This window comes from Rhinopithecus roxellana, chromosome 14, assembly GCF_007565055.1.
Source record: "Rhinopithecus roxellana isolate Shanxi Qingling chromosome 14, ASM756505v1, whole genome shotgun sequence".
In the NCBI taxonomy this organism is placed as follows: Eukaryota; Metazoa; Chordata; class Mammalia; order Primates; family Cercopithecidae; genus Rhinopithecus; species Rhinopithecus roxellana.
This window is the reverse complement of record NC_044562.1, coordinates 62,324,038-62,345,375: the sequence shown is the minus strand read 5'-3', so window position 1 is coordinate 62,345,375 and position 21,338 is coordinate 62,324,038. Positions and strand designations below refer to the sequence as shown.

The following is a 21,338-nucleotide window of genomic DNA, read 5'->3' as shown; positions in this document are numbered from 1 at the left end:
CCATGCCCCATCCCCGGGTGAACTTCCTGCCTCTGACTGTGGGAGGGGTCTCACCCCAAAGGCAGAGGTGCTGGAGGGTGCCTTCAGTCACTGTGGATTTTCAAGGGGATTTCCCGGAGTCCCTTAACCCCAGGTCAAGGTCGGCCCTGCTGCCTGTATGGCGGCTGTAGCTGGTGGAGTGCCAGCCTCCTGGATGTTCTTCTCTGTGCCTCTGTGCCCTTGGGATCAGGGCAGTCTTTGGGATAGAGGCCGGGGCAGGTGGGAGGAAGGACACTGGGCTCCCCAGGTGGCCGAGTGATGCAATGAGGAGCAGTTACAATGCCTCCTGGGCTCCTCTTGCCTGTGGATGCCTCTGCTGCCCTTGGCTTTGGTCGCCTTCAGAATGTGGACGTCCAGTGCTCATGGCTACCTGGGGCCCTGGTGGCTGAGGATCTTGGATGAGACACAGAGTCTCAGAGGCTGGGAAGGACAGCAGGACTGGCCCGGTCATGGCCCTGGAGATGCAGGAAGGCAGCAGGAACTCTGCAGCCCTGCTCCCTGAGGGCAGGCCCCGCAATGCTATCACTGCACGGTGCAGGTTGAGTGGAGCTGGAGTTCCGTGTAGAGCTGGGCATGCACAAGCAATGGTTTCCTCCCCCGTCCCTCTCCTGCTGCAGCATTGGAGCCAGGGGTGGAAATACTGGGGGTGGGGGGTGGAGGATGGTGTTCATGCCTCTTGCAGCTCTGAGTCTGGGGTGGCTCAGGTCCCCTGGTCGGCCTTGCAGATGCTCAGGAAGCCGGGGTGCCCTTTGACTTGCAGTCCCCTAGGACTTATCCCAGGATGTGACTCCTGGTCCTCAGTGCAGCTGACCTCCCCAACAGACAACGGACTCCTCTAATGGGAAGGGAACTGAGAAAATGTCCAATTCGTCCACAACAAAGACCATGCCTCCAGTGGCCTTCATTTCCTACAGGGACAAAGCGAGGCATGGGCAGGGTTTGCGCGAATCAGGGACAGTGCTGAGAGGTTCGCTTTGTGTCAGCAGCAAAAGGGCTGATTCAGGGCAGGGTTCTGCAGGCTCGGCTGCTGCTTCATGGCTTTCCGTTCCCTCCTCAGTGGGCCTCCTTCCCCTCACATCCACTCCCTTTATGCGAGGGTGTCTACAAGGCCTATATTTCATTCCCTGCCTCCAGCTTTCTCTCAAAGGCCCCCTCTCAGTGCTCCTTCCCCAGTGCTCCTCTGGCTCTCTCAGGAGGAACATTCCCATTCCCCTTGCTCTCCGAGATTCAGGCGTGCAGTGAGCAGACAGCCGCAGGCACTGATGGCAAGCCCAGGGCACTGTGGGAGAATGCAGGGGGCTGCATGAACTCGGAGTCCGCGCAGGCTAAAATGCTTTCATTTAATAGTAAAGGAAGCGGAGGCTCAGAGAGGTTAAGTTACTTGTTTAAGGACACACAGCCAGCTGTGTGAATGCTGTGCATGGCTGGTCTGAGTTCCAGGCCAGTGTCTTCCATTCCCCAGGCTGATGTCTGGTGTCTGGTGGGAGAGGGAGTAGCCCCTGCCCATGAATGAGCCAGGTTTCTAATAACTCCAGGTGTGTGACACCTGGGATGAAACACTGCCCTGCATTTCTCTTAGACGTGGGACCTGGTGGAGAGCCCCGTCATTCCTGCCATCCATTTCGCATAACTACTTGTGGACCTTTTCAAATTTTTATGCAATGCAGCAACTTCGCCAGCAGAGGGAGCGAACTAGTAGAACCCCAGATTAAATAATAAATGAGTTCTCTGAAGACTTTCTGAAATGGCAGAGCAATCAAGGCTCATTTGGGGAAGAAAAGATTGAGCTTCCACTCTTTATCCAAATCATCTCTACCTGCGAAAAGTGATGTATAATACATAAGGATCAAAAGTGATTAAAATCCTTATGAATTTAATCAGAAATTCACAGTTAACCACTATTTGCTTTGGTGCAAATTGATGTGGAATAACAATCTCGTGTATCTGCACATTTTTTTTTAACTTGTGGGAAATTTGCTGGTGATTTGTGGGGGGAAGTGGCGGGTGGGGGGGACCATTGAAAGGAGAGAAAAGAAGGAAGGAAGCAATTGAAACAGGACCCCCTGGAGGCCCCGAATGCTGTGCACTTAGCAGTTCTGTTGAGGGTCTTTGTTCATAAATTTTGGGCCTTTTGCTATTTATGATGATGAACAATAGGAAATCCTAATAATAACTCCTATGTGTGCCATTTGCTTTAACTGAGCAGAGTTCTCTAAATTGTTCGTTACCTCTGAATCGTATGTTTGGGTGGAAAATCCCTCTCCCCTTTCTTCCACACTTTCTTTCCTTTCCTTCCAAACTATGCCTCATAAAGTCAGACCACAGAACCCTTTCAAATACAGAGAGGACAGACAGACAGAGACCACTACAGACAGCCTCTGTGTTTCCTTACTTGCTTGAAAAGGCAAGACCTTCTCGAAAAGTAGAGGTAGGCCCTGGTAAGGGCCTCCTTTGGAGGAAAGAAAAGGCCAAAGTAAGGCATGAGAAAGTCCTCACCGTCTTTTCTGCATTGGGAACTTTTTTGTAGAAGGTTTTTTCTGTGTCTTCAATCCACACCACGGAGGGCTGGAGCTGTCGAGCCACCTGCAGAGGAAAAGGCAGGGCCCTGCTTGTAAATGTGCTTCCCTCTCAGGTGTGCAGAGCCCTGCTTGTAAATGCACTTCCTTCTGGGGTGTGCAGAGCCCTGGCTGCAACCTGCTTCCTTCTGGGGTGTGCAGAGCCCTGGCTGCAACCTGCTTCCTTCTGGGGTGTGCAGAGCCCTGGCTGCAACCTGCTTCCTTCTGGGGTGTGCAGAGCGCTGGCTGCAAACCTGCTTCCCTCTGGGGTGTGCAGAGCGCTGGCTGCAAACCTGCTTCCCTCTGGGGTGTGCAGAGCGCTGGCTGCAAACCTGCTTCCCTCTGGGGTGTGCAGAGCGCTGGTTGTAAATGCACTTCCCTCTCAGGTGTGCATCTGCTCTCCCAGGAGCAGGGCGAGGCGCTCCCTGTCCGGCTCCTCAGCTCTGCTGCACAGGCACAGGAATGTTCTGCAGCTCCAAACCTGCCCCACCACGTCCCCTCCTTCACAGCAGGAGAAGTCCCCCTCCCTCCCCTAACCCCCTCCTCTCTCAGTCCTGTTCTGACAGGCAGCACAAGCTTGAGGACAAACATTCTGCTCTAGGACCCCAACATCCTCTCAGTTTGGCTTGAAAGAAACCCACAGTTTTCTGCTGAAAATGGATGGGGAACTGGGCCACGAGTTTTAATTACCACCTCTGGCCGTCCCCAGGTTTATTCAAGTTTGCTTACCATGAGAAAAACCCGTTTCAGCACTCGGGCCCCCATGAGGCTATTTGTTCATCTCTGTTTGGCTGTGTCTTTGTGGCCCAGGCTCCCCCTGAAAGGCGGCTCTGAGCCCCTCTGGACAAGCAGGGCCTCGCGACAGAGCTGGGATGGGACTTACCGTGGGCCCGTGAATAATTGCTGTACACCTAACAATCTCTTCAAAGCACCCCCATGATAGCGAAGTTCAGGTATTTTTGCAACAATTTGTGCTTTGTGCGAAATTGTGACAGATAAAAGCCGTGGTGAATACAGCATTATGTACTCCTATTTTTGTATTTCTTAAAACATCATTAAGGCAGCGGGCATGATTTTAAACCAAGACAGTCATTCAACGAATGCTGGAAAAATCACTAGGGACACTCCACAGTGTCTGCCTCCCCGTCATTATGGACGAAGTGGCAAGTCAGGGCTATAAAGCAGATTATGCACCTTCAAAGGCAGAAGTGGGCACTGATTGTACTGGATCCTTGCGCTGGCCCAACGCCTGGGCCGGCGGCATTCCCAGGCCCCAGCACACACGGACATTCAGAGAGAAAAGAGTGCCAGCCAAGCACCATTTGGTAGGTGTTGTTTTGCAGTCCCAGAGTCACAGAATTTAGGAACTCAGAATCCCAAATTTTAATCCTGATCCCTGAGCCGATGTGGTGTGATATCTGCAGTGAGTGAGCTGGCAGACGTGTGCCAGGCATCAGCCACCCATGTGCCCAGCATCACACATGGCCAGAGCCAGCACACACCTGGCACTGCCTCCTCCTGGAGGCCTTCGCACACGTGGAATAAACTGCTTATCTCATCCGAACCCTACAAAGCAGGAACCATTGGTATCATCCCTGTTTGCAGACGAGGAAACCGAGGCTTGCAGACATTAAGTGACGGCCCTGGTCACACAGGTCCAGCGTGGCAGAAGCAGGACTGGAGCCCAGGCTGGGGGCTAGAGTCTGTGCTGGCAGCTGAGGCAGCCTCCATGGGTTCCCTCATCTACTCTCACCATGAATGTGGGGCCAGCCCTAGGACCTCTGCTTTGGAACTGAGAACTGAGGCCCCAGAGACGAGTAGGTGGTCATGTTACAGTGGGGAGCTAGTCGGGCATAAGCAGAGCAGGAGAGGGCTCCTTCCAATATATACACACACCAGCAACATCAGGTGACCATCCCATGATGGGCAGGAGGTTGTTTACTGTCTCTATAATAATCATTGGTCACAGCCGGCACTGGGAAAAGGCAGTCTCCCGATAAACAGAAACACCGGAAGCTGGCGATCAGCAGCTTCCCAGTAAGATCTGAGGGGTTGGGCGAGTGGGCTCAAGCATGCGCGCTAAGAGGCAAAATGGTGGTGTTTAACTGGTCTAGGACCTTCCAGGGACATTCGACTGGTAAGGGAAGAACGTCTCAAGTGAGCGTGCGCACAACTCCAGTAAACACACTGTGCATGCTCCCTCCCGACCACTGTGCACGCGGACAGCACACCCCAAGGGAAGAATCAGGGGAGAAGGGACGAAAGACCCCAGAAGCATGCCAACATATAAAACCCAGGCTGGAGGGCAGTGGCGCGATCTTGGCTGACTGCAGCCTCTGCCTCCAGGGCTCAAGCGATTCTCCTGCCTCAGCCTTCCAAGTAGCTGGGTTTACAGGGGCGTGCCACCATGCCTGGCTAATTTTTGTATTTTTAGTAGAGAGAGAGAGTTTCACCACGTTGGCCAGGCTGGTCTTGAACTCGTGACCTCAAGTGATCTGTCTGCCTCGGCCTCCCAAAAGTGCGGGGATTCCAGGCGTGAGCCACCGCGCCCGGCCAGTGCACCTGTCTTTCAAGTCACCCACCCCGCGCTCTTCCAAGTATCCTTTCCTTCCTTTCCTTACTGCTCTAAAGCTTTCTAATAAACTTTCCCTCCTGCTCTAAAACTTGCCGAGCCTGGTCTCTCCTTCTGCCTCCTTGGTCCAATTCTTTCTTCTGAGGAGGCAAGAACTGAGGTTGCTGCAGGCCCGTATGGATTTGCCACTGCTAACATACTTTGGTGCCGCATGACTTGGGTATGTTTTGCTGCTAACAAAACCCAAACCCTCATCTTTAAATCCCAGAGGCCTCGCCCTCTTCCTTCATGGGCCATCACTTCTACGTCAGATACCAGTAAATACACTGTGTATGTTCCCTCCTAAGTGCTGGCAGGCCACTGTGCATGCGGACAGCACACCCCAAGGGAAGAATCAGGGGAGAAGGGATGCAAGACCCCAGAAACATGCCAAGGTATAAAACTCAGGCTGGAGTGCAGGGGTGCGATCTTGGCTGACTGCAACCTAGAGCACCAGACCTCCTACCCTTCTTTCTGCTGAATGTAGGGGTGACTTGCATTTGTGGGCACTTTATTTTGGCCTTGCCACTAGGATTTTATTTTTTGGCGTGATCAGGGAACATTTTTACACTGCTGGTGGGAATGTAAACTTGTATAGCCGCTATGGAAAACAGTGTGAAGATTCTATAAAGAAGTAAAAGTAGAACTACCATTTGATCTGGCAATCCCACTACTGTATCTACCCAGAGGAAAAGATATGAAAATGATACTTGCACACGCGTGTTTATACTTGCACATGCAGCACAATTCACAATTGCAAAATTGTGGAACCAACCCAAATGCCCATCAATTAATGAGTGGATAAAAAACTGTGGTATGTATATGCAATGGAATACTACTCAGCCATAAAAAGAAATGAGTTAACAGCATTTGCAATGACCTGGATGAGACTGGAGACTATTTTCTAAGTGAAGTAACTCAGGAATGGAAAACCTAACATCATATATTCTCACTAGGACGCGAAGGCATAAGAATGACACAATGGACTTTGGGAACCTGTGGGGAAGAGTGGGAGGGGGGTGAGGGATAAAAGACTACAAATAGGGTGCAGTGTATACTGCTCAGGTGATGGGTGCACCAAAATCTCACAAATCACCACTAAAGAACTTACTCGTGTAACCAAATACCACCTGTACCCTAATAACTTATGGCAAAAAAAAAAAAAACAAAATCAAAATCTGAAATCTCAAATCAATGCATAGGTTATTACCTATAGCACCTGCCAGTGGACTTGAGAAGTGAGTCTATTTCAAAGCCTAGCCGAGAAGACTAGCTGATGAGGAGAAACACCAAGCCAGGTGCTTTGCCCCCGAGCTTTCATCAATGAAACAGACAAAATGCTACAGGAAAAAGGAACTCTCTCCTCTTCTCTCTTCATCTTTGATTTTTTTTTAAAAAAGCTTAATAAAATCAGCTCTCTGGTAGATCACAGCAAAGTATTACGTGATTCTCCAGCTTAAACATTCTGTGCTTCTACAAAGAAAACTTTTGCATAAAATTTAGATTCGAAGGGGCCTCTGAGTTCTGGTCAGTGTGCAGGAGAAAGTCGCGGCAGGAGGGAAATCCAGGAGAAAATGCAGGGCGTGCTCAAGGGCCTTTGGAAATGGAGCTCGACACTGTACACTGAACTGATCTATACTGATCCCGGCTGGGCACCATACCCTCCGTTAGAGCAGCAAGGGCAGGAAGAGGAACGGGATGGGTCCTGTCCGAACAGGGTCACTCCAACCGGGAAGTGCACCCAGTCAGGAGCAGCAGCACCAGGTGGTGTTGACAACAACATGTGCTTGAAAGTTGGAGAAAAGAGATCCCTGTGTGCGGAGTCTCACAGTAGCAGGTAAGAGAGGAGGGACGGAGCACGAGCTGGAGAGGGAAGCCTCTTTCTTTCACTGACAGTTCAGTGCTTCTCACTGGGCTCACCCGGGGAGCTTTGGAAAATACGACCTAGGTCCCAGCCCTGGAGATTCTGGTGTGACTGGGGTGTCGTCCGGCGTCCGCAGGTTTTAAAGCTCCCCAGATGATGCTGAAGAGCAGCCATGGTCAGGAAGCCCCACCCGGAAGCAGAGATGTCTATTATGCGCAGGCTTAGGCACAGGTGCCCAAAGACCCTGCCCTGGTTTCTCTGCGCTCTCTCAATACCACCTTGAGGGCTGATCTCATCCACTCTGGTAGCTTCAGTTGGTGTCTACGTGCTGACCACACCCAAATGCACATCCAGAGCTCCAGCCAGAGTTTCCCATTCCCACATGGAATGGGAAGCCTCAGAAGGCCACCTTCCCCTCCCTCCATCCTGCCTCCTGCCGGTTCCCTGTGTGACTCTGCTCCTACCCAAGCCAGAGGCCTGGGTATCCACCCTTGTCTCATTCCCCACGCCTAACAGCCCCACAGTCTATTCATGGCACTTCCTAATCCCTTTCAACTCCACGTCTTCCATTCTCTCAGCTCCTTGGTGCAAGCCCCCGATTTCCTTCCAACATGGCCTGGGCACTGCTGCCAAGGGACGGAGCTGAAGAGCGAGGAGGGGGCAAGCTCCAAGGGGCCGTTGTTCCCTTACAGCTATTTTAAGTCAAAAGCTTCCCTACTTTCAGCCCAAAAGTAAATAAGAACATGAGACGTATGTAAAAAGGTTTACACTTCTTAGAGAAAAGATAATTTGTAATAACAAAGGCAAGACCTTATTTTTTTCAGTACCTCTTAAGAATCTTAGTTTTAGAATTGAAATCAATGGAGAAATCATCTTCACATCAACAACTGTCTCTTCAGATTGGATAAAGAAAATGTACGTATACACCATGGAATACTATGCAGCCATAAAAAAAGAACGAGATCATGTCTTTTGCAAGACCATGGATAGAGCTGGAGGCCATTATCCTTAGCAAGCTAATGCAGGAACAGAAAACGAAATACCATTTATTCTCACTTATAAGTGGGAGCTAAACAGTGCGAACACATGGACAAAAAGAAGGGAACAACAGGTTCCCTTGAGGGTGAAGGTTTGGAGGAGGAAAAGGAGTGGAAAAAATCATTACTGGGTACTGGGCTTAATGCCTGGGTGATGAAATAATCTATACAACAAACCCCTGTGACACAAGTTTACCTATGTAGCAAACCTGCACACATACCCCCGAAATAAAAGTTAAAAACAAAAACAAAAACAACCGTCTCTCGTCTTAGCTGACTGCACTCGTGGCTGCTGTGGATTACTTCGCACGATGTCCACGTGGCAAGCAACGGGTTTTCCATAGTTCCTATTGGGACCTTTATTTTCTCAACCCAGATGGGAATTGCAGATGTGAACACCAAGAATTTCAGCGTTAACTTTTCTCTTTCTGCTCTTAACAAACGAAGCTGCGCAGCCTTGAAACAGGAATTGTACTAACTTGGAATGATGGTGAGACTCACAGTCTTGTTTCCAGCGTCTGATTCTAAACCAGTTGTTCTGAAAACGGCGGCACCGTTCTGTTGACTGTGACGTCAGTGATTGTTCCTTTAAGTTGGAGCTCCTTCAGAACTCATGGGGGAATTCCATGCTTCCTGTATTTTTAACACACACCTGTGAAGGAATTCCTTTCCCTAGTTCACCAGCTTTGGGGACACACAGGTTGTACGGGGCACTCTGGAGTGATGTGGTTTGGAAGGGCTCAATTATTACCAAACAAAACAGAAAACGCTTTCCAAGGGTGTTCTTGGATGATGATAACAGTACAACTAACATTTGTTTGCAAAGTGCTCTGGCGTCCAGGACACCATTTCCATCCTCGCTGGATACATGCTCCATGTGTGCCAACCACACCCCGCGGCTCTGCCCTTTCACAGATGAGGATGCTGAGGCAGAGCCAGGTGAGAGGTGAGTCATGTGCTGGCTCAGCAACTGGTAAGTGCTGGAGGTGGGAGTGGGATCTGGGTCTGCCCAGCACCCATAAGGCCTTGCATGGGCCAGGTGGCCGCCACATTGCCAGGGGAGATGGGATGCCTATTCCAAAGTGTCTCTCTACCCTTGACCTGTATCATCCACTACCATCTTTCATCCCAGCAGGAAGAATCCTAAAGCCATCACTGTCTTGCCCTCCAGAGCTCAGATCTCTGGCTTTCCTGACCTTCCCCTGGGGAAGCTGAGGGGCCTGCTGGTCATGGGACCCCTGGTGACCATGTTCAGGTCTGACCACAGAGAAGACAGGCATGGAAACTGAGGCAGTGTCAAGTGGAAGCTGCTTTGTCCAGGAGGGATGAATGGGACAGAGGCTGCTTGTCTTGGAGAAGAGAAGACTGGAGGCAGGTCAGTTTGCTGTTTTCAAATGCGTGAAAGACTGCCATGGGGAAGAAGGACAGGTTTTGCTAGGTTTGGCCCTGAATGTAGAATGAAGGCTGTTCTTTCATTTCTTCCTTTATAAGACGTTTACAGAAGAGCTTTGATGTGCTAGGCACTGTGCTAGGTGCCAGGGTCACAAAGAGTAATAACGCAGGGTCCCTGACCTCCAGGAGCCCACCTGTGGTAGGGGAGAGCAGACCTGAGGTTGAGGGTGTTCCAAGGAAATCAGGATGTCAGTGAGGGCCACCAACGACAGAAAGAGGGAGAAGTGGGCAGGTGGGGGGAACTAGGAATGGAGACCGCAGATAGCGGTTAAAGCAGACAGGCCTTCTAAGGTCTCCAGAAGATCAGATGGTCTGAAGGGTGGGGGGGGGGGGGGGCCGGGAAGCGCCCTGCTCGGGCCAGGAGCCAGGGCACAGGGTGAGGTGTCCTCACTTGGGGCACATGGGGAGCGCCTGGCACTTCTGGAAGGGGTCAGAAAAGTGCGTGACCATGCTACAGAGGTTGCTTGTATCCTAGAGGCTGTGGAAGGCATGGAAAAGACTTAAATCAAGAACTTTGATCCTTTTTATGTTACAGAAAAATCCCTCTGGGCAGTGTGTGGAGGAGGATGTGCCTCTGGGGAGTGTGTAGAGGAGGATGTGGTGGGAGCTGTGCCAGCCTTGGGGAGCAGGCAGGTGTGGGCGGTGGCACAGTGAGGACACCTCCCAGGCACGGAGGTGCTGAGGGGCTGCTGCAGGGAGAAGATGAGAGCCCACAGCGGGGGATAGGCAGGGCAGGATGGGGAGGGCAGGACTGGCCAGACTTGATAACAGTGGGTTGTGGGTTGCGGGAGGGGGCTCGATGCTAGATGCCCAGAGGATGGTAATGAGGAGGTCAGTGTCGGCTGCCATGAGCCCCCACACAGCAGGGCAGGCAGGGAGGGGTGCTGGGGCCAGAGAGGAGAGAGGCAAGGGCAGGAAAGGCCTCCGAGGCCACAGCAAACCAGCAGCAGTGGACGCCTCAAGAGTGAATGGAAAGAATTCCCGAATAAAGGGGGACAGTGGATGAGGCCGGGAGAGGGTGGCAGAGAGCCTGGGGCCACGCAGGGAAGACGATGGTAGAAGAGGAGGTCTGGGCTGCCAAGGAGCAGCAGCTGTGGAGAGAAGGGATGGGTCTGGAGGGATAGCCAGCCTCGAAACCAGGGCGCCAACGAGCAGGGTGGTGGTGGTGGGGTGGCCAACGGTGGCCCGTGCTGGCCAGAGAGTTTGGTAATGAGGAGGTCAGTGGTGGCCTTGTCAGGGAGTGGAGGGAACAGAGCCAGGTGACAGGGAGAGCTCCTGCAGAAAGACGGGCAGACAGTGAGCCTGGGGAGGATGTGGCGCTGGGGTAGTCAGTGCCCAGGAAATGTTTGGGGATAGCACGGGCTAGGGACAGAAGGCAGGAGGATGGGCTGGGAGGAGAAGGGCTCATCTTCCTTGCACCACAGACACCAGAGGGCAGGGTGGCTGCTGCTGCAGAAAGTGTGCAGGCCACACAGGAAATGTTTGCAGGCACCTCTGCTGGGAATAAGATCTGCTCTTACAGTTTGCGGAAAAGCAGTGTTCTTTAGTAAAAATCTCAGAATATACAGAATGGCATAAACAACACCTTTTCTCCCTCCACCTAGAATCAACCGTCGAACATTTCCTGTCCTTACAGATCCTTTACGAAAATGGGATCTTGTTCAACACATACTGCTTTATGGGCTGCTTTGTTCATGTCATATGAAAGTTATTTCTCCATTATCAATTTTAACAGGAAGCACCAGGATTAGGGTTCTAATTAATCCCCTGTTTTGAATGTATAGATGGTTTTCATCTTTTACTACTCCAAATAGTACTTATTTAGGGCACCTGGCTGAGAATTTCCTTAGAATGACTGCCGGGAGAGGCTTCCAGGTGGAGGCGCCCGGACGTTCTGTGCGTGTCATTTTTACGCGTGCTCTTGCACTGCCCTCCTGGGGGTTCCATCTGTTTACACTGTCCCCAGGAATAAATGAGGGCTTTGGCTCTCCACACTCCTCTCCTCAACAAGGATTAATAATAAAAAACTCTCTGCCAATTTGCTAATGAAAAATGGTATGCTTTGCTTTTCTAATTTTCATTTAGCTATGAAAAGGCTTCATTTAAATTACCCACAGATAGTTTGAGGTCATGGACAATTACATTAATTAATTCATAATTGAACTTTCCAGAGTTCTGTCAGATAATTCACTTCACCTGCCAGTAGAGGGCTCTTCGCTCCTATCAAATATCACTAGAGGGTTTTTGTTTTGTGTCAATTATGAAATAAAGACAAATCTCCACCGTGTGCTTTTTCAAATGCTAGCAAGTTCTAGCAAACAACTAAAGACGTCTCCATCCACATGCATTTTATGGGATTGATCTTTTGTATTTTCCAAAGAAACACTGTCGAACTTTCACCATCAGAATTAGATTCTCAGGGGATAATAGCTCAACAATTAAAACCTGTTTGTGTTTCGGCACGCATAGGTTATGAAGATGCTCTGCCCAGATGACCCCTGGACATTTTGGAGGTTCTCTCTCAAAGGATCCTATTTTGCTTGCCAAGGAGAACTGCAGGAAAAAAACAGCTACTTTTTTTTTTTTCCAGCTGCTGTGTCTCAGCTGAAACTCATTCACTCATTCATTCATCCCACACGTATTTACGGTGCATCTGAGAGCTCTTTGGTAGGAGGCCGGGGTGTCTGGGAGTTGGGAGACATCGACCCTGCCTGTGGAGGCTGCAGCTGCCTGTGTCTGAATGGGTGACGCTGAGTGAGGTGCTGCGGGGTTAGGGAGGGTGCAGGGGAGTAAGGCTTATTTGCAGGGGGAGGGGGTTCACTTTCCCATACTGTGGTCACTTGGATTCTGTTTAAATAGTTCATATGACATTTTGGCCTGCATTTCCACCATTGAAAAACAACATTTTAAGTTTATATTTCCTTGTAATACCTTTTATGTTCTTGCAGAGGTTACTTCAAGTCCTCACTGCAATTAGCTGGACATAAACCATAAATGATCATCAAAAGAAGGGCAGAGGTACACTAGAAAGAGAAGCCTGGCTGGGCTGACCCGGGGTGGGATGGGAGGTAAACTGAGGCAGAGCAAAGCACCAGAGAGGAGCTGGGATGCAGGGGCTCACAGGAGAGACTGGGCAGAGTAACTAGGACAGGACATGCATGTATGTGTGTGTATATGTGGTCAATGTGTGTGTCAGTGTATGTGAGTGTGTGTATGAGTGTGTGTGCATGTGCATGTGCATGTTAGTGCGTATGAGCGTGTGTTAGTGTGCACATGTTTGCATGTTAGTGTGCACGCGTGTGCGTGTATGTTAGTGTGTGCGTGTTTGTGTGAGTGTATGTTAGTGTGCATAAGTGTGTTAGTGTGCATGTGTGTCGGGGGCAGGCTGGTGCTAGTAACAGGAACATGTCGATGCAATTAGTGCTTCTCCAGACTGTGTTCAAGGGGAAGGTGTTGGATAGTGGGGGGCGTCAGGCTTGCAAACCACCTGAACTTAACTCTTGAAGCCCTGTCTCCTCCCCAGCCCTCTGCCCACCACACTAGGGCCAATGAATTCCCGCCAGGTGACACGGACTCTGGCCAGCTTGGAGAAACCTGTGTGCAAAGCCATTCTCAACTTCCCAAGGCACCTCCATCACCTCCACCCCGAGTGTTTCCGGGTTGCCTAAACATTTTGAATGCTTGTGGCCTCAAACCCTGGTCCGACATTGTCCCCACTGCCCCGATACAGAACACCTGCGGGTGCCACTCTGTGGTTCTGGTGATTGACAGCCTGCAGAGTGTGTTTCCACACCTGACTGACACACAGCGCCCGGGGCCTCCACAGCCTGGCGCCCTCCCGCCGTGGGGTGCTCCCTGTCGTCACTGGACAGGTGGAGTGGGATGTGCATCCCGGGTCCTGGAGAAGCCTGGCCCTCGTTTCCTTCCTCCTGGGAATCCTTTCCCACAGCAGCCTCTGACACAGCTGGACCCGGCTACATGGCCCACCGTGGTCTAGGGGCCTTTCTTTCGTGTTCTTTTTTCTCCTTTCTTTGCGGGTGCATGTGTCTAAATTCCGAGAATTTTCCTATGTGTGGGGGTCTAGGTCTCCCTCCCCACCTGGGCCCCTCCCCGGTGTCTGGTTTGACGTGGCCTCCCAGGACTGACGCCGATGTTCCAGGCAGTGGAAACAACGGCAGAGGCCTCACTGGCCGTACAGAGGCCTGCACCCCCACCGACAGCGGTTTTGACGGACTCTGGGCGCTAGTGAGGTGTCTGTCTGGGTTCCTTACTGTAGCACATGGTGGGTGTGGCCCACTGTGGGGCGTGGAGAGTGGGGAGGCCCTGCCTATGTGAGAACAGGTTATGTGGGAGCTGTCTGCACTTTCTCCTCCCTTTCGCTAGGAACTGAAAGCTGCTCTGAAAAGTAAAGTCTATGTAAAGAACAAAAGGTTCTGAAGCCTATGTGCACGCCCCTCCTCAGCCTGCAGCTGCCTCCGCACACAGTTGAAGGGGAGTCTGGCCTCTTCATGGATGACGCGCTCAAGACTCAGGGCACTGGCCTCCCACCACGGCCACACCTGAGGCTGCACCGGAATCGCTAAATCCTGCGTCCCTCTCCCCCGTCCTTGCTCCTCTCTTTCCTCTCCCCCTCCTTTTTGATCAGCCCTGTTTTGGTGGCCAGGTGTAGGCCTTGCATCGTCCTTACTGATATCTACCTTGTAAAATGAGACTAACATATTTACTACACTAATTGTACATCTGTGTGTGTGTGTGTGGTTTTAAATACAATCATCCACAAATAGCAGCAATGTCTTTGTCTGGGTTATTAATCAGGAAGAGAAGTCTTCTACTATGAGGAACATTCCTTCTATGAGCTACAGAAACTGGCCAGGCGCCCCTGCGGACACCTGGACTCGCCGTCCACACCACCACACACCACATCTGGGCAAGAGCCCTTGGTGTGCTGCCATAGGCTGCTGGCTGTGAGCCCACCGAGGAGCCGGGTGGTGGTACTGAGCTGGGTGGGTGGTACAGGGGCACAAGGGCATTGAGGGTCCCTTTTGTCCAGAGGCTGCAGACCCCTATGGGCCACGTGTTCTACAGTGGACACTGCCTCGGCCTCATTCTCCCAGGTCCTCACTCTAACTCAGCCCTCGGGGCCAGGTCACCAAGCAGAGGGCAGGAAAGCAGAACCTACGAACCTCCGGGGGCAGAGAGGACCCTTGCCCAGGACCAAGGGGGCCACTGAAGCGTCCTCTGGTCCAGCCTCCTACCCTGCGCCCTGCCCTGGCCTCCCCTTGCCTCTCTAATGAGAGGTCTGGAGGGTGGGGGCAGCCTCACTGGCAATGGGGATGCAGGAAGAAGCAGAATGGCCTTCAGTTGCTTCACTGTCTCACACTGGGATATTCCCAGCAGGACTCGCTGGCCCAGGAGAAGCCTTATCCCTGTGTCTTGTGGAGGGCACAGCCTGCCACAGGGAGGGGCATGCGGAGCCCAGGCTTCCCCAGAGGCCAGCTGGGGGGGCCATGCGATGGTCTTGGGGCCCAACCTGGACTGAAATCCAGAGGTCAGTCCTCTGGTTCTTTTGCATTTTTGTTGAAATTCAGCACTCTGAGTGTCAGTTTTCTCATCTGTAAAATGGGGATGTTAATTCCTACCTCATCAGAGCTTTGATACAATTAAAAGAGAAAGTATGTGTAAAACGCCTTAGCGTGTGCCTGACTCCAGGGCAGAGGTCAGAAAAAGCCATTCCCGCTCCTCTGTGCCCTGATTTACTGTTATACAGACTCAAGGAGACTGGGGTGGGTGATAGGCAACAGCCCTGCCTTATACATTCTTTTACCTGTGAAATGCTTATTGCATGTTCATCATTTGTCAAATATTTATTAATTGGTTAGACAAATATTCCTTATATTTCCAAGATATGTATATTCTTTTCTATGTATAGCTTTAGTAGTATAGGGAATCTGAAATAATAGTCATTTACTTGTAAATGCATTTCTTAAAAAGGAAATGCTTCCCATCACCCCTCACTCATTATTCTATTAGTTACTGTGTGTAAAATAAAGAAATCCTCCAAATGCAATGATCACAAAATGGATTTGAATTTACGGTTGTGCAACAAATCAGAAACTCATTTTCCCTGCGTGCTTGCTCGGTGCTGTGAGTGAGGCGAATGCGACCTGCCTGAAGTGAGAAATGACGCGTATTTCCCAGTAGTTTCATGATTTAGCCTCTCGAGATTAACTTGCTAACAGGACTTCTCTCTAGGAAGACTCCATGAGGAATCAGGCCCTTCTGTTATTTCACCTTCTCCTGCAAATGCCACGAACCATATTTTGCTGCCCTCGAGCCACGACCCGTGTTCTGCGGCTCACACGGCACAGTCAGGCACTCCAGCTTCCTGCCACCAATGTACCAGCACGAGCATCCTGTCCCCCTTGCCTGTGGTTAATTAAAATCAAATACTTCTTTGCAATGCAGATAGCTGCTCTGTCAGTCACACTGGGACACGGTGGCCTCACTGCACACAATTTTTAATTGAATGGCTCCCACTCCTGAGACCTCTGGGTCTTTCATTAATCAGTTATATACACAAGAAAGGTGAAGCTTAATGAGGTGTGTGTCAGGCACTCTGACATGAAGTGGCCCAGGTGGGTGAATGTGGTGCTCCACATTTTATTAATTTGACACCCAGCATTTTGCGGTCCACACAATGCCAGTTTGTGATCATTCTAATAGACGCAAAGATCACTTCTCTGGTATCAAGACAAAATCTCTCAGCAGCAGGAACAAAGACTTTCCTAGAGTGAGAACAGAAAGATCACATCCTTGCTCTGTCCTAGATTCACACCAGGAGCTACTAAACTGTTTGGTGGGTCGGAAAACGGATACTTAACTCAGCCCTACTTCAGTGAGCAGCCGTATAATGCAGTTTTGAAACTTGGAGGCTCTGGAGCCAGACTGTGTGAGATCCTATCATTGCACTGCAACCAAGAAAATTACTAAAATGACTTGTGCCTTAGTTTTCTTATCAGAAAAATGGGCATAATGATAATGCCTACCTCATAGAGTTGTTGTAAGGACTGAATGACTTAATACATAGTGATGTATGGAACAGTCTGGGATATGTGGATGCTTACAAAACACTAATATTTTTATACTTATGTGCTTCTGTCTGTTACTTGACAATGTCAAATGTCAACAAAATTTGATGTTTAGAATGAACAAATTTAGGTGTTCTTTTGGGCAAGAGGATGGGTTCATTTTACCTTTCCTCTGAAGAACTTAGTGCTTACTGGTAGTTAAGCACATGGAGGCCACAAGTCAGGTTGTCTGGCTTCAAATTCCAGCTCACCTTCAAATCACTGGCTAATTTTAGATGTGTGCTTGCGTGGGGGAAGATTCTAAGAAGCTCTGTGAAAAGCAATAGATGAAAAACTAAAAGAATGGAGCACATTCCTCAGCTACTGCCAAGTCACAGGAGCTTGGTAAACAGGCTTTCCATTGATACCTTGGAGTAAAGACCATATTCCAGGACTAAGAGATTTGCTTTGGACCACAGACAAAGTCAAAATAGAGCCATATTAACAAAATGGAAAACGAAGCCTCTGCAAGTTCAAGCTGATCAGCCAGTAATTTAACTGCCTGCTAGAACAAAGCCCCACTTGCTTCAGAGGCTCCACAACGTACCATCCACAATGTCTAATATACAGTAAGAATTATCAATCAGATGAAAAAACAGAGAAATGTGACACATGGTCAAGGGAAAAGCAGTCAAATAGAAATAGGCCCCATTATGACCCCGGTTTTGAAATAAGCACATAAGGGCTCTAAGGCAATTAAGTTCAAAGACTTGAAGGAAAAAGATGGTCATATGAAATGGGCAGGATAGAGAACTCTGCAGAGAAATGAAAACGAGTAATGAGCAGATGTAAGTGCTAGAAATGAAAAGCAAAAGATAAGAAGATCAGAAATAAAAAATAAGCCACAAGATGGGCTGAATAGCAGATTAGAGATGGTAGAAGAAAGGGTAAGTAAATTTGAATACAGATTAATATCCAATGTGGGAACTAGAAAGAACAGAACCTCAGTGACTTGTGGAGCAATATCAAGCAGTCAAATGTGTATATAATTAGAGCCTCAGAAAGAGAGAAGACAGAGAATGAAGTAAATACAAACTGGAGAAAATAATGGCCCAAAGTTTCTAAATTTGATTTAAAACATATGTTTACAGATTCAATGAACACAGTGAGCTACAAGCAGTATAAATACAACAACAACAAAAACAAAAACCAAACACTGAATGCCTAGACACACCACTAGTCAAACTGATGAAAATCAAAACAGAGAAAATCTTATGACTATTCAGAGAATAATGACACAGGAGATTGCACAGGAGATAGAATTATTTATCTACACATTATACACAGGAGATAAATAATTCAAAAATTTGCTAACTTTTCAAAAGAAACAAAGAAGGCCAGAAGACAATGGAATAATGTCTTAAAAGTGCTGGAAAAAAGGTCAGCCCAGAATTCTATATCCAGCAAAAATATCCTTCAAAAATGGAGGCAATGTAAAAATATTTTAAGATAAATAAAATAGAGGCCAAGAAAATTTGTTGTCAGCAGACCTACACTAAAATAAATGCTAAATGAAGTTCTTTAGCTGAAAGGGAAATGATACCAGGTGAAAACTTAACTTGACAGAAACACAGAGAGTACTAAAAATGGCAAATACATGGAGATGTATAAAATACTGTATTTCTTCTCTCTTAATTTTTTAAAAATACAAATGACTGTGAAATGCAAAATAACATTCTATTGTGGTATATATAACATTTATAAATGTAAAATGTATAATAAGAAAATGAAGGACAGAGATAACAAGTGGATTATGTTGTCACAAGATTCTCATATTTTATGTAAAATACCATATTAATTCTACATAGACTGTGATAAATTAAGAATGACTACAGTAATCCGTAGGCCAGCACTGAAAAATAAAATTAAAAAAGACCAAAAAGAAGGCAGGAAAAGAGAAGTTGAATGAAAGAGGAATGGAACACATGGAGAACAAACTAGCAAAATGGTAGACCTAACTCAATCATTTAAGTAATTGCATTTAAAATAAACGGAGCAAATGCTCCAGTGAAATGACATATATTGTCGGATTGAATAAGAAAGCAAATCCAACTGTGTGCTATCCATAAGAAATGCACTTTAACTGAAGGGGTGGCCTGCTTAAAAAGAGCATAATTAGATTTTTGGTAGACACTTTAACTCCCCCTCTTTTTAAGAGAATTTTTATAAAGCTGCAATAAGAGGCATATTTACTTTTAGTTTGCCCCATTGCTACCCTAGGTTCTTCCGAGTGCACAAGCTTACCGCAAGGCTGACGGTAGACGTACTCGGGAGTCTCTCGTCGATTTGTCCTCAATGACCACGCTCCAGCGTACCTTCACCTTAGAGAAAAGCCCCACGTTGGGCGCCAGATGAAGGGGTGGCCTGCCCCTCCACACTTGTGGGTGTTTCTCGTTAGGTGGAACGAGAGACTTGAGAAAAGGAATAAGACACAGAGACAAAGTATAGAGAAAGAAAAGCGGGGCCCGGGGGACCGGCATGCAGCTTACAGAGGACCCACACCGGCACCAGCCTCTGAGTTCCCTTAGTATTTATTGATAATTATCTTTACCATCAAAATGATAAGGGAGTGGCTGGACAATAGGATCACTGTAGGGAGGAAATCAGCAGTAAGACATATGAACAAAAATCCTTGTAACATGAATAAGTTTAAAGGAAAATGCTGTGCCTTGAGATGCATATGCGAACATCTCCATAAGCCTTTTAGCAGTATTGCTCCAGCAAGCCCCACCTTATTCCTAAAGGCGGTTTTCTCCTTGCTCAGTAAACAAAGCACACAATGGGTTTTACCCGGAGATGTTCCATTGCCCAGGGACGGGCAGGATTTTTAACCAGCAAGCTGCCTTCAGGTACTTGTTTAACAAAGACACATCCTGCACAGCCCAATATCCATTAAACCTTGAGTCATTGCAGCGCATATTTCTTGCAAGGACAAGGTTGGGGGTAGGGTCACAGATTAACAGCATTTCAAATACAGAACTAAATGGAGTCTCTTATGTCTACTTCCTTCTATATAGACACAGTAACAGGCTGATCTCTCTTTCTTTTCCCCACATTAACTATAAAGACATAGACATATTGGAAATAAAACAGCATAAAAATATACCATATACCCTCAGCATAAGAAAGCTGATGTGGCTCCATTAGTATCAGACCAGGTAGATTTCAAGACATGGAGTATTTCCAGGACAAAAAGGGTCATTTCATAATGATAAAATAATCAACCAGGAAGGAAGACATAACAGTCCTAAACGTGGATGTATCTCATAACAGTGCTTCAACAAATGTGAAGCCACTGACAGTACTACAGGGAGAAATACAGAAATGCATATAGTTGGAGAGCTCCTCAAAATTCTCAGAAATTTTGAAATACTAAAAAATACAAAATTAACCTAAACAATGAAATGAACCAATGAAACCAATAACTAAATGAAAGGTACAGTTGATCGATCCTTAAACAACACTTGTTTGAACTGTGTGGGTGCATGTATACACAGATTTTCTTCCGCCTCTGCCACCCTTAAGACAGCAAGGCCAACTCCTCCTCTTCTTTCTCCTTCTCCTCAGCCTCCTCAATGTGAACAAGACAAAGATGAAGACCTTTATGATGAACCACTTCCACTTAATGAAGAGTAAATAGATTTTTTCTTCTCTATGGTATTCTTAATAACATTTTCTTTGCTCTAGCTGATTATAAGAATACAGTGTATAATACATACACCATACAAAGTATGTGGTATTCAACTGGTTCTGTTATTGGGAAGGCTTCCAGTCAACAGTAGGCTATTGGTAATCAGATTTTTAGGGAGTCAAAAGCTATATGTGGATTTTCAACTGCACAGTGGATTAGTGCCCCAACCCCTGTGTTGTTCAAGCATCAACTATAGGTAAATGACTTGAATATAAATTTCAAAAAAAAGTTGTACAATGATCATATGTGCATGAAAATGGTGGTTACACATTGCATACTCCACAGATTCCTCTGTGAACTCCTTCCTTCCAAGCACGAGAGAAAAGGAGAGTGGCATGTCCTGAGTTGCTGCAGTGGGAGGGACCATGTGGCTAAGGGAAGAAATCCTACTACTGTCACTCTCTCGTTTCTTGGTGTATTAGCATGACACTAAGGAGGAGACATTCCTGTCCATTTATCATTCCTGTAAACTGCCTCGTTGATGAGCATCTCTCATGCTTTAGAGCCCCTCAGAAAGCAGACACAGAGCCAACACCTGGCCTCCAATATGGGACAGTGTTTGCCACCAAGTAGGTTTTGATACAGTAAAAGCTGGCACAGGCAGTTAACTGAAATGAATAGCATAAGGCTAACCTGGAGGTTCTGAAGCAAGTAGAAATTAAATTTTGTAAAGCCTTTGTATTAAATATAAAATATTCTGTATCAAAGTTCTTTCAAACACATTCATTTTGTGATGATAAAATGGAGACCCAGGGAAGCTAGCAGCTTAGCTAAGATCACAGAGCTGCTCGGATCCTGTGATATCACCGCATCTTTACATTACTCTGGTTGGCTTAGGTGCCTGCAGGCTTCTCCATCACACCTGTGTGAGGAGTGCACAGAAGCACAGAAGGTGCCATACCTTGGTAACTCACGTCATGTAAGGAAGAATCCAAATAATGCAAATATCTCTACCTGATGTC

At 48.1% G+C, this 21,338-nt stretch overlaps 1 protein-coding gene across 1 annotated transcript in view; it reads right to left on the bottom strand.

Annotated features, from left to right (window-relative positions):
- Positions 1-21,338, bottom strand: part of IQCA1 (IQ motif containing with AAA domain 1) — a 175,243-nt gene that overhangs the window by 17,891 nt on the left and 136,014 nt on the right. The window contains 1 exon segment of the mRNA XM_030916569.1: positions 2,536-2,622. Within this exon segment, the coding sequence (XP_030772429.1) occupies positions 2,536-2,622 (87 nt within the window).